This window comes from Barbatula barbatula (assembly GCF_947034865.1).
Source record: "Barbatula barbatula genome assembly, chromosome: 1".
In the NCBI taxonomy this organism is placed as follows: domain Eukaryota; kingdom Metazoa; phylum Chordata; class Actinopteri; order Cypriniformes; family Nemacheilidae; genus Barbatula; species Barbatula barbatula.
The window spans coordinates 23,986,117-24,000,332 of NC_136766.1; the positions used below are offsets into that span (position 1 = coordinate 23,986,117).

Genomic DNA, 14,216 nt, shown 5'->3' on the forward strand with positions numbered 1-14,216 from the left:
TAAATTTTTGAATAATAGAAATATTTTAATAATGTTTTTAAATAACTTAGTTTTTTGTTTTCTGTATGGGGAAAGAAAAATATGCTAAACATGTTAACTCACGGAGCGTGCAGACGCGTGTGACCTGGTGTAAATGCCCTCCGAAACGTTTTCGAGGCCGTCGTTGTTTTAAATGTAGACACGGGATAATCCCGCTCACAATGCGCTGTGACATTCTCTGTCTTCCCGGCGTGTCTGCACTGCAGCGAAATGAGCTCAGCAAAGTTAATGTATCCTTTACTTCAGGGGTCTCCAATCTTTTTGTAAGCGAGGGCTACCAAAATATCTCAAATCCTCTAGAGGGCTACTTGTTGATAACATACTTTCAAACTTTAAACATGTGATGCCTTGTTTTTAGGCTCACAGAACCAAATTCAGTTTTCTTTCAGATATTTTTTCACTTGAATCAATTAAAGCTTAACACTTGCTAATAATAAACTTTCATGATGATGTAGCACTTGGCTGATCGGTATAGTTACAGATTTGTCAACTGTCTTGAGCATTATTGTTGAGCCCTGTGTTTAGCTGGCACCTTACAGAGTACATGCGGGCTACCAGGTGCCCACGGGCACCACATTGGAGACCACTGCTTTACATAAACTTATATCATGGATGCTTTGTAAAGAAGAAAACGGCGCAACCTGTGGTTTCCCTGACGCCTTTTAGTAAAAATACGTAAAATATAAGAATGTAAATAATTATGTTTCTATTTTGGGTGGGTATAGCAGATCGGATGTATATATGTTTAGCTAAGACACATGCCCTCCATGGATATTAATCCTGACTGGTGGAAAGCAAATGAAACGCGCTTCCCGAGGTTATCTCTGCATTACTGGGATATCCGTGCTATCTGAAAGGGTGTTTTCTGCCACGGGTCTAATTGTCAACGGGCTGCAGACTGTCACCACAATACATAAACATGTTACTTTAATGTAATTTTCTTGACTGTTTATTTTATGCTTTGGATTTGCATTTCGTTTTTCTCCATTGTCCAAAAGGGCGCCGGTTTGTGAAAATGTGATGTGTGTGCTTTTGGTTTGGTTATGCTGCTGTTAAAATAAATCAGTGAAAATAAGTTTGCATTTTTAACGTGTCACAGTCTCTCGTCAACTGTAGCTGCGGTTAGTATCGGTTAACAGTAAATGTTCGGATAATGAGTGTCTACTCTCGGTTAGGTAAATGAACCGAAAAGAGGACCCCTAGAGAGAACAAATTTATTATCAATATATTGAACTATCTGTTTATATTTGACTAAACCCCTGATAATGGAGTTCAGACATCAGAAAAACATCAGTCTGAGCATGAGTTTTCTATTTTAGAAGAGGGGAAAATGTATGCGATATGGATCTGACAAAAAGAACACGTGTTCAGACAACATACTTTGTAGGATTTCTGCAAATTAAGGTGCAAACCAGAAGCAATAATACCCAACACATGGAGACGGGACAGCTCTTTGTAGAACATAAAATATTAACTATTTTCCTATTTATGAGGAATATGGTTGGTTATGGACGAATGTGACAGCTCCGGTATGGATGTGACAATTCACCTACCTGACAATACAAAACTATGCTTTATAAACTTTAGAAGAGGCCAGTATTTATCTTGACATTTACATATTTCCCACATATCTGTCAGTTGCTGAGATAAGACAGAATGGCGAGTACACTGAGATAATTTTCAAGATATTACAGAGGGTGTGTATGTGTGGGAGGGGGGAGTCCAGTGGGATCTGGTTAAGGCTGATGGCTCTGATAAAGGTTTTGTGTAATAAAGATAAATAACCTCCCGCTGATATGTTTAATGAGACCTGCCTCAGTCTGCTGAGGAATGTAAGAACTTATGTCTCTTTGGTTACATCATTAACTCTCAGTCAATAATGTTCGAGCTGAACAGTCCATACACAATACAAACAATCACTCGACTTAAGAAAACAACAATGTTGACCAGAAGATTGAACGGTGTTCTGTCGTTACTCCACAATAAACTGCAGATGCTGAAACGTATGTCTTTGGAATAGTTTTGTATGGTACACCCTTTAATAGAAGGTCATTTTGTGTAAATCCTGTCCAACTGACTGACATTTGTGAAACGCAAAAGGAATTTTTGAGCACATTTATTTTCCATATAACAGGGTTGTTAATTTATCAAAAATGATCAAAAGGTTAAAAAGGCATTTGACTTATGTTCTCTATTCCAGGTCTTCTTAAATCATCCAAATGTTATAGAATATATTCACTGATAACCTTGCTTTCTGTCTGAAACTGCGTCCCAGTTCGCATATTATCCATCCTAAATATTATTGGAAATTAGAATTAGTTTGTCCCAAACAGTGTTGGGTAAGTTACTCTGAAAAGGAATTAATTACTAGTTACATATTCAATGGTGTTATTAGATAGCATTCTTCTAAAGCCGTCCGTCTTGCAAATATTGATCATGCCCCTGCATCTGCGTCTACTGAAATATGTATTAAAGGTTTTTTTGACCATGGACATGGGTGTGAAACGTGAAATTAAAAGTGGGTCTGCTTACCATTCTGGCCGTGTGCCGAGTTCAGGTCTCTCTGTGTCGGATGCGTTTGCATAATGGATGTTGTTTGTGAGTGATGTGCACCAGCTAAGGTAATTATTACCTTCATGCAACATTCTCCCACTCCCCTGACAACTCTTTCCTGCTCTACCCTGTAGGCAAAAAAAGCTAATCTGGGCTAAAAACACAAACAGCTGGTGTTCGGTAATTCATAAGGAGGGAGAAGAAATAAACTACAAGTGGGAATTGGTGACTCAACTTGTTGGATCACACCATTGACATTTTTATTTGTGTTTAGACCGGGTAGCACTGACATGCGGTTCCTACGCAGGTACCCAAAATGCTTTGTGACTTTCTCAAATGGCGTAACACAGGATCAAATGCTGTCGATTGCGAGAGTGCGAATGTGTAGTTGTGTGAAGTGTTTTAATTTCATTTCTTTGATTTGACAAGTGCTGGGTTGGTCACATGTTTCTACTTGGCTTTCTAGCATAATTGCTTTCATGCTTTCACGTGACTTTAACTTTTATAAACCGAATGGGCTTTGTGTTTGAAAAATAATCACTACCGGGCGCCAGACAAAAAAATCAATTATGGAGGAATTTCCAATAGAGGAAAAACACAGGCGGCCATTTTTTTTTAAGAGCCACACAACATGAACTTAAATTTTTGAACTTTTCGTTATTCTGTTGTATGTACATCTTCCCTCTAAAAGGTTTCTCAAAGGTTGTTTTTCCTCATAAGCAAGGCCATACAGAATCTGCTGACTTTTCATGCTAATTCTGCACTAAAATTGGGGAAAAAGTTTTTTTTTTGTCCACAAATATAATTGTGTGTAAATGTGTTCTAATTATCTTGAAATGCTGCCTGTCTATATGGTATATTTTAATGCAGTTGATTTGGTTCTGCTTATTTAAAAAGAGGCAGAGAAGCTTTGGTATTGATTGATGTGAAGACGACTGTTTAAACTGAATACACCAGACCAAATTTGGACTCATTTGAACCAACAGAAAAGGTAAATGTCAAGACCATATTAATATATTATATGTACTGTATGAAAGAGTACACTTTTTATTGCTTATAGAGTTTAAAGCAAAAAGAAAGGGGTTCTGTTGGTACGTTATTATGTTGATTCTAGTTTGTAATAATGACATTTTTCCGCATGTTGGCAACACAATGTAAAGAAAACTTTAAATAAAACTTAACAACAGAATTGAACGAATTTGAAATTATCCAGTGGTGTCGAGTAATAGAGCTTGTCAATCGACGTCACGGGGCATTACATGCCGGGGCAGTGCTACCATTTTCGGAGGTTGTTTACAAGCGATTGTTTTGTTTTACTACGGCTTTCACCTTGCTTTTCTCTCACTCTCTCACTCTCCAGTTGGCATTTGGTACACTGGATTCTTAGAAAAAGTGCAGCACTGCTGTTGGAAACTATTTAAAAATGTGTAAATTTGCATGGGCGCCAGTGGCGATCTCTGCAAAAATATCACCCACAAATTCATATTTTCAGTCGCAGTCTGGAGCCCTGGCTATCGAACAACCCGTCTCCTCTCAGATGCCATCACAATCTTTTGTGCTCGCCATTTTCTTTAAGCCTTTAAAACCGCAGCAATTGCTCAGGCTGTATCCATAGAAACCTCAGAACATGTATGGATCGAGAGCGCGAAGACCAGCAGTCTGCATGTTATCGGGGCATCATCACGCAGTCTATTACACATGTTCCCTGCAGGGTTGCAGCGCTCACGCGTCTATGCATCTGCGGTTTTCAGTGTTTTGAACCGATGGCTAGTGAGACATGACCAAACCCTCGAATCTTCCCTTCGCCTGAACTGCTTCGATAATAGCAGCTGCTCTGTTTGGAGGAAAAACTCTCTGGCGAAGAGCCTCCTGCCTCAATAATAAAAGATGCATCACTCTGACACTGCTTGAGGTTTGTTCTCACATGAATTATTTGCTATGCAGAGAATGCGGGGTGCTTCCCAGCCTATCAATCTAAAAATGTCCCGTCCTTCAGTTCTGACATCCATTTTAAATAAGCTTTCCCATACCTTTGCATGAAATTCCTCAATTGCCCTTTTTTACATAGCTAAGGAACAGGCGAGCGAGGATTTGCAGACTTCACTGAATTGTTAATCTATATTGATCTCTGCTCTGAAATGGAGTGATTTGCCTTGCGTTTTTGCTCGACCATCCATTTTCTACAAGGTTTCTGTGCAAGGTTGAGCCACAGTGCCGAAGAGAGGAAGCTCACGCTCTGCACAGCTACCGTCCTGGGAATTTGCGTCATGGTCTGAACGTGGTACGGCTCACTCCGCCTCTTATCTGATCCCTAGGGTTTTGAGGCAGGGCTGGTAAAGCGAAAGTATGTCAGCTGCTTTTTAGAAGGGTTGGAAATGCTCACTGATCACACAGTAAAAATCCACTGCATGTGTTACATCATTATTCATGGGTTAGAGCAGGTTTTCTTTGAGTTTTTCCTTCTGCACTGTCTTGCATCACCACAGACACATGACCATGTCCAACATTATCTTCTTTTAGATGAGTTCATTGTTCAGTCTTTAAGGGTTGGTTTCACGGTTAGTTTGAGTTCACATGAACCAAATACGCATCTCGGTTCGGAAGGCAGCGTTCACATCATCCAAACAAACCAAACTCCGATGTTAATCGAACCTGGGTGCGCATTAAAAGTGCTAATGTGAAACCACCCTAAAACACAGTGTGTAGCCTCTTTTTCTTTATACACCTGCTGTCCACTGACTGTTTGGTCAACCACATTTACCCTCCATGTTATGTTGCATACATTTTAGGATCCTTCTGTGAACCCTCCCGACCTTTTGAATATTTGTGCCACAGGCAGAAAACGGCCTTTGCCCAGAGTATTCCACTGTGCCAAGCACATTTTGGCTGACTGCAGGGTCTGTCACCAGGTCCTCTTCCTGTTCCTCCCTGGGGTGAAAAATGCCTAAGGCTCCCTCCTTGTACCTAAAAACATTTTTCTGCTGACTTTTTCCTCTGGTGTGCCTATCCACAAAATAAGATCAAGGTTACATAGCTTCAACTGCTTTCTACTTTAAATTCAATGTTGCGACCTTGCGGAAATGGCATTGCCAGATACAAACTTTCTTAGTTATTGGGGCACACTTTTGTGTCAACCAACAATTCACTGGAACACTGTCACAAGAGCAATGATTGTCTAGCAGTTGTCATCCTTACCATTAAAAAAAATCAGATTTTATCAAAAGTTTTTCCCAATATAAATACATAAGTGGGGTTGGACCATGTCTACCAAATTGGCATCTACGGTGTCCAATGTACCAATGTCTACGGTGAAACATTGCGATTGACGATGACATTGTTGTGTTCTTTAAAACGAGCTGCTGCCTGGAGAGATCTTTATACAGCGTGAGCTGGGCAGCTAGTAAGTCTGGCGTGTGTCATCTGTACAGCGGGAGCTTCGCAGTTATAAACTCCGGCGTGTCTTCTTTATACAAAGGAGCTGCGCAGACACACTTCATTATACAGTTATAAAGTCAGGCGGGTCTGCGCAAGCTGAGCGACGTCTTTATACAGCTTGAGCTCAGGCATGTCTGACATGTACAGCGTGAGCTTCGATGCCCCTTTAGCCTTTGGACATATTTGTTTACAACTCGATTTGCAGCACAGAGTTGGAATCACGATGCCAGCTCAACATACAATCTTCCATCGGCCCAACCCTACAACATTCGGTGGTTTAAATACTCATGTGAGGTTTCTTTTGAAGTTGTGCAAGGTTTTTGTTTATTTGATATATGGGCACGTGAATATTAAAATGCAGTTAGTATTTCATGATCTATAAAGAGCCACCCCTTCTCCATTTTTTGGGTATTATTGCTTCTGGTTTCTGCATTTTATTCACATAAATCCTACAAAGTACAAAGTTTCCTTGTTTTCTCACATCATTTGTTTTATAAATAACTTTTAAGTAAAATAAAAACAGATGGTTCAATATATTGGTAGCAAATACATCTTATGAGTTTTTGTCCCATTCATAACGCAAAACGAACATCCATAACGCTGGAGTTGCTCTGTGTATTTTGTGAAAAATTGAATTTAGCTTGTTTGGTGTTTTCTCATGTTTTGGCCAATGTAACCATTGTGGCACTTAATGTAAAATTTTTAAACGAATTAAGATGTGATCATATATGTATAATTTTGACACAATGTCAATAATCATGGTTTCTAAGATCATGTTTGTTGTCAGTAAACCATAGTGTCTTGTTCTTCATTTTGGAGTAGTGTTTGAGGCAGTCCTAAGGTTTGAGGTCTGGGGTACAAAGAACATTCTACAAGAGCCTCTTTCACATTCTGTTCGCACCGTCATGGACGGACATGCATGAATGAAGTTGGAATGCATCATATCTTACTGTGTATCTACTTTCTCACCAAACACTCATGGGACTATTAAAGGAGCCTGCACGGTCCCATCATGACAAGACCCCGAACGCTGTTTACTCTGCTCGCTTCCTCAACCCACATCTGCTAGAGCTGGTGGGACGGTGCTGGGTGGAGGAGGGGAGCATCAGTAGACACGCTCGGCAACTCGAGGACATCTCAGAAGAGTCTGGTCTTGCACATAGTTTTACATTTCACAGAGTGTACTGCAAATTCAGCAGCAGGGAATTTCCATATGTTGGGGATGTATGCGCCTGTGCATACTAACAGATAAATACTTGCAGGATCACACAGAGCACATGAAAACACTTTGCTTTTTCTCTACCTGTAGCGTTTCATCCAGTATCTGGCCTCAAGAAACACACTCTTCAATCTCAACAATTTCCTCGATAAAGGTGCATTGCAAGGTACGAAACAAGAGCACGTCTTTTGTTTCGAAAGCATTATACATAAATGCAATGATGATACATCTCTCAATACATCCCGTCTTTCTTCCTCAGGCTATGACATGTCCACGTTTATCAGGCGGTACAGCAGATATCTGAACGAGAAAGCGCTTTCCTACAGACTGGTAGCTGTGGACTTCACCAAAATGAAGAGAGGGTGGGTAACCTTTTTTCCGTAATGCCTTCTGTCTAGATTCAAGATATCCAGTTTTGAAACACAATCTCAACTGGTTAGCTCATTCATTCCATAATTAAGTTGTTTTTAAGAGGCTATTAAACAGCTGATTTTTTTTCAATTAAGAATGAGAGTAAGTGGTGAGACTGGCGAGCTCTGATTGTTTGTTTGTCTATATCGAGCAGTGTTGACGGAGTCATGCGCACCATGAACACGGAGAAGCTGATAAAAACTCTGCCCATAATTCAGAACCAGCTGGACGCTCTGCTGGACTTCCAGGTAACGTTTGCCTTGGTGCATCATCATTTTTAAACAACATCGATTCAATCCAAGTTATTTGCAATAATGTATATACTCTCGGGTGTGGATGTGTGGGCTTGTGTCCGTAGGCCAGTCCTAATGAGCTGACTAACGGTGTGATTAACGCTGCCTTCATGCTGCTCTTCAAAGACTCCATCCGTCTGTTTGCTGCCTATAATGAGGGCGTTATCAACCTGCTGGGTAAGAGCAATCCACCACCCTCACTCTGGAGTGCAACCTACACTTGTACTTTTTTTTTTAGGACTTTAAGTCTTTCTTTTGCTAGGCTGTTTCAGAGGAATGTACACAAACAGGTTCATCGTACTTATTGCTCAGGCTGCACAAAATCTCAAAATGATCAAAATATTGCAGATGTGCATATCTCCGTACTTTGCAATAACTGGATGATTTGAATACTTAAAGTAGAAATGTACGTGTAGTCAAAGTTTTTGGGCAATGCACAAAGCAAAGAGATTGGACGTGCATGCACGTGCTTTGATGTGGGGAAGATGAACATTGATAAAGTTTGTAAATATTGTTCAAATGGATTTTTCTAAACTGACACCATTATTGTGCCACAAACGCCGCACAGTGGCTAGGAACCAAAACTGATGAATAAATGGAGAAAATCAAATCAGTCTCAGCCAGGAGTGCCAGTTCTCCTCTGACACGTCACGGCTGCACTCAGTAACTTCTGATTAAAAGTAACATCCAGCATCAAAAGTGGCATGTGCAAACAGTAATACAACTGTACATATTTACAGAGCTAACTTTACTTTTGTTTTTTTTGACACAATGTAGTTATTGCATCACCTCACCATCTATTCTCAATGCTGCTGGTATATTTCAGAAACTGACACAGGGGAGGGCTGCCACGTGCAGATAAGCTCAAAATTGTCAATTTATCAGCATGTCACAATCTAAAACACATTCAAACTAACTTAGACTTTAAAGCGCTAGGCTACACCCCATCTGTGTCAATTAGATAGTCTATTCACCCTTATAGATGGTTGATCTACGGCCTGTTTTCAGATGTGATGAAAATGATTATGTCATGACTGGGGAAAAGCAGTTGAGTCAGTCGATTCATACATATGACCCTTGTTCTGAGTGTCTCGCAGAAGCAACAGAAGCCCGTCGGACAGTGAAGCTCCTGCTGTTCTGACCTACTGACTGCAGATCTGTTACAGTGGAGTTTAAGAGTCCAGCGTGGAGCTGTCAGCATAACCCAAGCTTTAATTCTCTGCCAGCCCCCCCTCACTACGAATGGCGATTAGGTTTACGGGTTGAAAATGCAATAGGGTGTTAGTTGTCCTTGAGCGAGCCATTACAACAGCAGTTTATATCCCCCTGCCTCCGTCAGACAGCCTGAGAGTGTTTTGACAGTCCTCTGATGGGTAATTGCAGTCTTTATCTTTTGGAGCTGCTCCGTTAATCGTTCTGCTGTCTTTCTGTTCTGCCTCTCTCTGTCTCTTTTCTTCGATCTCTCTTTTTGTCCCCTATTTCAGAGAAATATTTCGATATGAAGAAAAACCAGTGCAAAGATGCCTTGGACATCTACAAGAAGTTTCTGTACAGGATGACCAAGCTGTCAGAGTTCCTCAAAGTGGCGGAGGTATCAACATCACACACGTGCACACACACATACAGAAGGGAAAGTGTATTGCTGAGACATGGCCGGAGATTAGACAGACCCCCCCCCAAATCAGGGTCTTTGGATAAAAGCGTCTGCTAAATGACTAAATGTAAATCCTTTCTGGCCCACTCTTTCCTCATCTTCATTTCGCATTATATTTCACTTGGTTGCATGGATGCCATGTATCTAGTGTTTTGGCATAGAATTGCCCCTATGGACTATGTCTATAAACATAAACAGTACATGAGCAGCATCTTTAATTTAACCTTGACTTCATTTATATCATTCCTTAATGCTCCAAGCTCGTCTTGGCATCCCAAAACATCCAGGGTTCCCGTGATCATAAAGTCTAGCTAATATCAGCCCCACCAAGACTACTTTATAGTGCACAAAGATTTCAGTTTCTACCCTACTGTTGTTATTGTGGCTGTTGACAGCTGCCTGTCCAGCTGTGAGTTCATGTGGCTTGAGGCCTTTAGAGTTGAAGACTGAGATTTGTTTGGCGCTGAGGATTCTCAGTCATTTCTCTGCTTTACTAACACTGAATAATTATGGTGTAACCTTCTTACCTAATCATTGTGTACCCACAGCTCCCCTCACCAGACTCCTAAAACCGTCCCTTTCTATTTGCACTGTTAGTTATTTCAGGGATGTGATTGCTAAAATTGAAACTCATTGAGAATGTTCATCACAGTGTGAGGGTCTTGTCCAATTTCTTGTTTATCCAAACCATGTCTCATCGTTTGTTTTTGTCCCAGTGTTTTCATATGGTAAATGTTTTCAAATAGTTTTTTAAACGTTTATCACTCCACACCCCATAATCAGCCATGTGAGACGATATGGATGTCTGCATCCGTTCCCATTGGTCCTCAGTGGCTGTCAGCATGCTAGTTTAATTTATTTTGTTTTACAGTTACTGCATGAGGTATTGATCCTTTGTTATGTTTGTTCTTTTCCTTATTCCTCCCCCCTCGTTTGTTTGTCTGTTTACCTATTTTTTTATGATACAGCAAGTTGGGATTGATCAGGGTGACATCCCAGATCTCACTCAGGTCAGTGTGCATTTCATCTCCACTTTCTGTTTTTTCCTCTTCACTACGCTGCCACTGTGTCGCACATCCCTCCGACTTCTTTCTCTCTGCGTTCCACCTGTCCTCGTCCTCTCTCTGGTTGTCTGACGTGCTGTTTCTGTACTCATGCTTACTGTGTTTATTTGGACTTATTGTCTCATGTTTTCCCTGCAAGTGTTTGCTTTAGAAAACCAGATTTAAATGTTATAGCTCACCAGAAAATTGAATTTACTAACTTTTATTCTGTTACAAACCTGTATGACTTTTACCTCCTCTGTAAAACGCTAAAGATGTCCTCTTTATGGGCAGTGCAGTTATTTATGGTGATTATTATTTTCGATTGTCTGAAGGCACATGATTTGTGAACAGACTTAAATTTATGTCAGTCAGATGGTTAACCGAACTGGATCATTTAAATAACTTTGGGCTGTCAAATGATTAATGATGATTCATCGCATCGAAAATACAAGTTTGTGTTTGCATCATGTATTTATGTGCACTGTGCATATTCATTTTGTATTTATATAAACATACACATGTATGCTTATGTATTTATTTTTTATTTTTCTAAAATATATTTAAATATAATAAATACATCCAAATTCAAAAAATTTATAGATGTGTGTGTTTATGAATACAAAATTAATATGCGCAGCACACAGATATTAAAGGAATTGTTCACTTTCAACATACATTTTCATGATTATTTACTCACCCCTTTTGTCATTCAAGAAGTTTATGTATTTTTTCCTTTAGTCAAAAATAAATGAATGTTTTTGATGGAAATAGTGGACTTCAATGGACTCCAAACGGTTGAAGGTCAAAATTACAGTTTCAGTGCAGCATCAAAGGGCTTTAAACGATACCAGACGATGAATAAGGGTCTTATCTAGCAAAACGATGTCCTTTTCTAGAAAAATTAAAATGTTTTACAAACACAAATGTCGCCTTACTCTGTTATGTTGGAAAGGTCACGTTTGAATTGGTGAAATCCAGGATACGCACACAAAATGACAATTTTAAACAAAAACTGACACAAATACAATTGAATAAGTGTCATTGAACATTCAACAACTTTTGAACAGTCCTCCTTCTCCAAATTTGTGAACATCTACTCTGTACTTCCGCCTACGTCAAGCATGACCTTTTCAACGTAATTACGTATTGAAACCCATGAACGCACTGGGCAGAACAGAGCAAGGCGAGCATTTGTTTATAAGGCATATACATTGTAATTTTTTCAGAAAATGACAGATCATTTCGCTAGACCCTTATTCATCATCTGGTATATTTTAAAGCTGCATTGAAACTGTAATTTTGACCTTCAACCGTTTGGAGTCCATTGGAGTCCACTATATTGAGAATTATCCAGGAATGTTTTCCTTAAAAAAAATCTTAATTTCTTTTTGACCAAAAAAATACATATACATCTTTGATGACAACGGGGTGAGTAAATTATCATGAAAATGCATGCTGGAAGTGAACATTTCCTTTAATCGCATTTAATCATTTCACACCCCTAAAAATAATACAACTCAACAATTTGTGTTGTACAATCTGGACATCACTGCTTCTCAAAAACGTTCAATGTAATAAGGAGAGCTAAAGAGGGTGTTTATGATCTAAAGTTTGACCTGTTCATCAAACAAAGTGTTTGTCAATAGATTCCAGGTCTTTAAAGTCATATGGAGCACATTACTTTTATGTCGCTTTCATTATTTTGGAGGTTAATCCTATAGCTCTAGTCCTTTTATCCAAAATTCAGTAATCCGCTTAAGATATTTTACAAACTATATGAAACATTGTAATGTCTTGTAGACCACCGGTAATTCAAGTATAAATAGACTGTATGTTTCATATCTGCTTACACTTTACTTTGATGATTTTAATGACTTAGTAACTTTGTAACTACATGTCAACATATTCTTTTAACCCTGTACCCAAGCCTAACCTTAACCTAACAGTCTTCTAATAATGACAGTTTTTGACATGCAGCTGACAAAATTACTTGCAGTTAGCAAAATGTCTAAAGTAGACTATCAAAATAAAGTGTAACTAAAAATCATCCTGTGTTTCTCAAAAGAAATAGAGGCTGATTTCAAAGGACTTCGTGTTTATTTCTTGGGTGAATTATTCCTGTAGTCTCTTAAAATTCCTAGAGTTTAATAGAAAGTATTAAACACTAGTTCTTGTCAAACGTGTGTTTGAGATTATGTCAGTGTTTCAGCATGGCTTTGTTTGCACTAAGCTTAGGATCTCGACACTATGGACACAGTGTTCAGATTTGATGTCTCCGTTTGAGGATACTGACACTACAGAGTGGGGTTAACACACTAGATTGAATGAAAAGCATTTACTCGCCTGCAGTAACTGGTTGTTTATTGTTCCTTTCTAGAAGTCTAGAGGATCTTACCTTGTAGGTGGTGGGTTATATGCACTGCTTGTATTTGACATCCCTGTTTGTATTAGTGTTGGGTTTTGTGTCACGACTGATTGTGAAAGTTGAGACTGAAATATTTGATTATTTAAAAGTAATATAATAATAATAATAATAATAACAATAATAATTACGATTAAAGTGTAAATATTATTGTTTATTCATTTTTTTAATTATTTTATTTCCTTATTTTAATATAAAACATGCCTCACGTATTATAATTACATCATTAGATCATTTGTAACTTCCATGAGTGAACTCATGCTTTTTAAACCAGTCTTTAATTACTTCATATGACCCAAACCGCTGACCTATGCCCACACTTTACCAGCATGCTGTACATTGCCTTTTCTGCTGATCCGAGACCAGGGGTAACCAACAAATTTATCATTGGCTCGGATCAGCATGAAATGAAGTGTTCTGCAGATTTGCATGACAACCCTACGCTTACAAACCTCCTGGCCATCAAAGTAGGAGGTGAAGCTCATGAACACAGAACGATGGGGGGCGATACATTTTTACCTGATGTCCTGTTTCACCTTTACATGAGAAAACAGCCCCAGCGGCCCTGCGTTTGTGATGAAGTATTCATATAACCTCACTATGTCCTCCGCGTAGCCAACGTGCGCATTTATAATGTAGCCATTTTATCAAAAGCTCGCTCTCGCCGTCTCCGAGGAAATCAAATCAGACAGGAAAAAGCAAATTAGAAGATGTAACGCTTTCATCTTTCTTTTTATCTCTCTTCTGTGATGCGTTTTCTCGCTTAGTCGAATTATTCACTTTCTTTTCTATTTGAATTGGAGAGTACCGCATTAGTATTTTTCTTTTCTTCCTTATTGGCATCTGGTTTAGACTCAAACCGTCCTCTCATTGATGTTGAGAAAAAACAAGCCTAGATCACATCCAGACCTGCTGGCAGGGTTGAGGCCGAGTGCTCACCTTTAGTCTATAAGTGCAGTTTAAACACTGATGTCTGTTTAAAGAACTTGGCAGTAAGAATCTGTTTCTTTTGCCCACCGTAAGGTCTGAGCCTGTGCTAACATTTACTTTCATGTAAATTCAGCATGGTGGCTTGCTAACAGACACACTGGTTGCCGATCTGGGATCAATGTAATGCTCCCTCATATAGTTATTAAACTAGGAA

General features: G+C 39.2%; 1 protein-coding gene across 6 annotated transcripts in view; it reads left to right on the plus strand.

Moving 5' to 3' along the window:
- Positions 1-14,216, plus strand: part of LOC306895304 (phosphatidylinositol-binding clathrin assembly protein) — a 54,103-nt gene that overhangs the window by 19,184 nt on the left and 20,703 nt on the right. For 4 of the 6 annotated variants that reach the window (XM_079458469.1, XM_079458472.1, XM_079458467.1 and 1 more), the window contains exons 3-8: positions 7,337-7,412; positions 7,506-7,608; positions 7,812-7,905; positions 8,016-8,127; positions 9,435-9,541; positions 10,573-10,614. In XM_079458469.1, the coding sequence (XP_079314595.1) occupies positions 7,337-7,412; positions 7,506-7,608; positions 7,812-7,905; positions 8,016-8,127; positions 9,435-9,541; positions 10,573-10,614 (534 nt within the window). The remainder of the gene's footprint in view (positions 1-7,336; positions 7,413-7,505; positions 7,609-7,811; positions 7,906-8,015; positions 8,128-9,434; positions 9,542-10,572; positions 10,615-14,216) is intronic. The other 2 variants (XM_079458470.1, XM_079458468.1) reach the window with 1 other exon arrangement.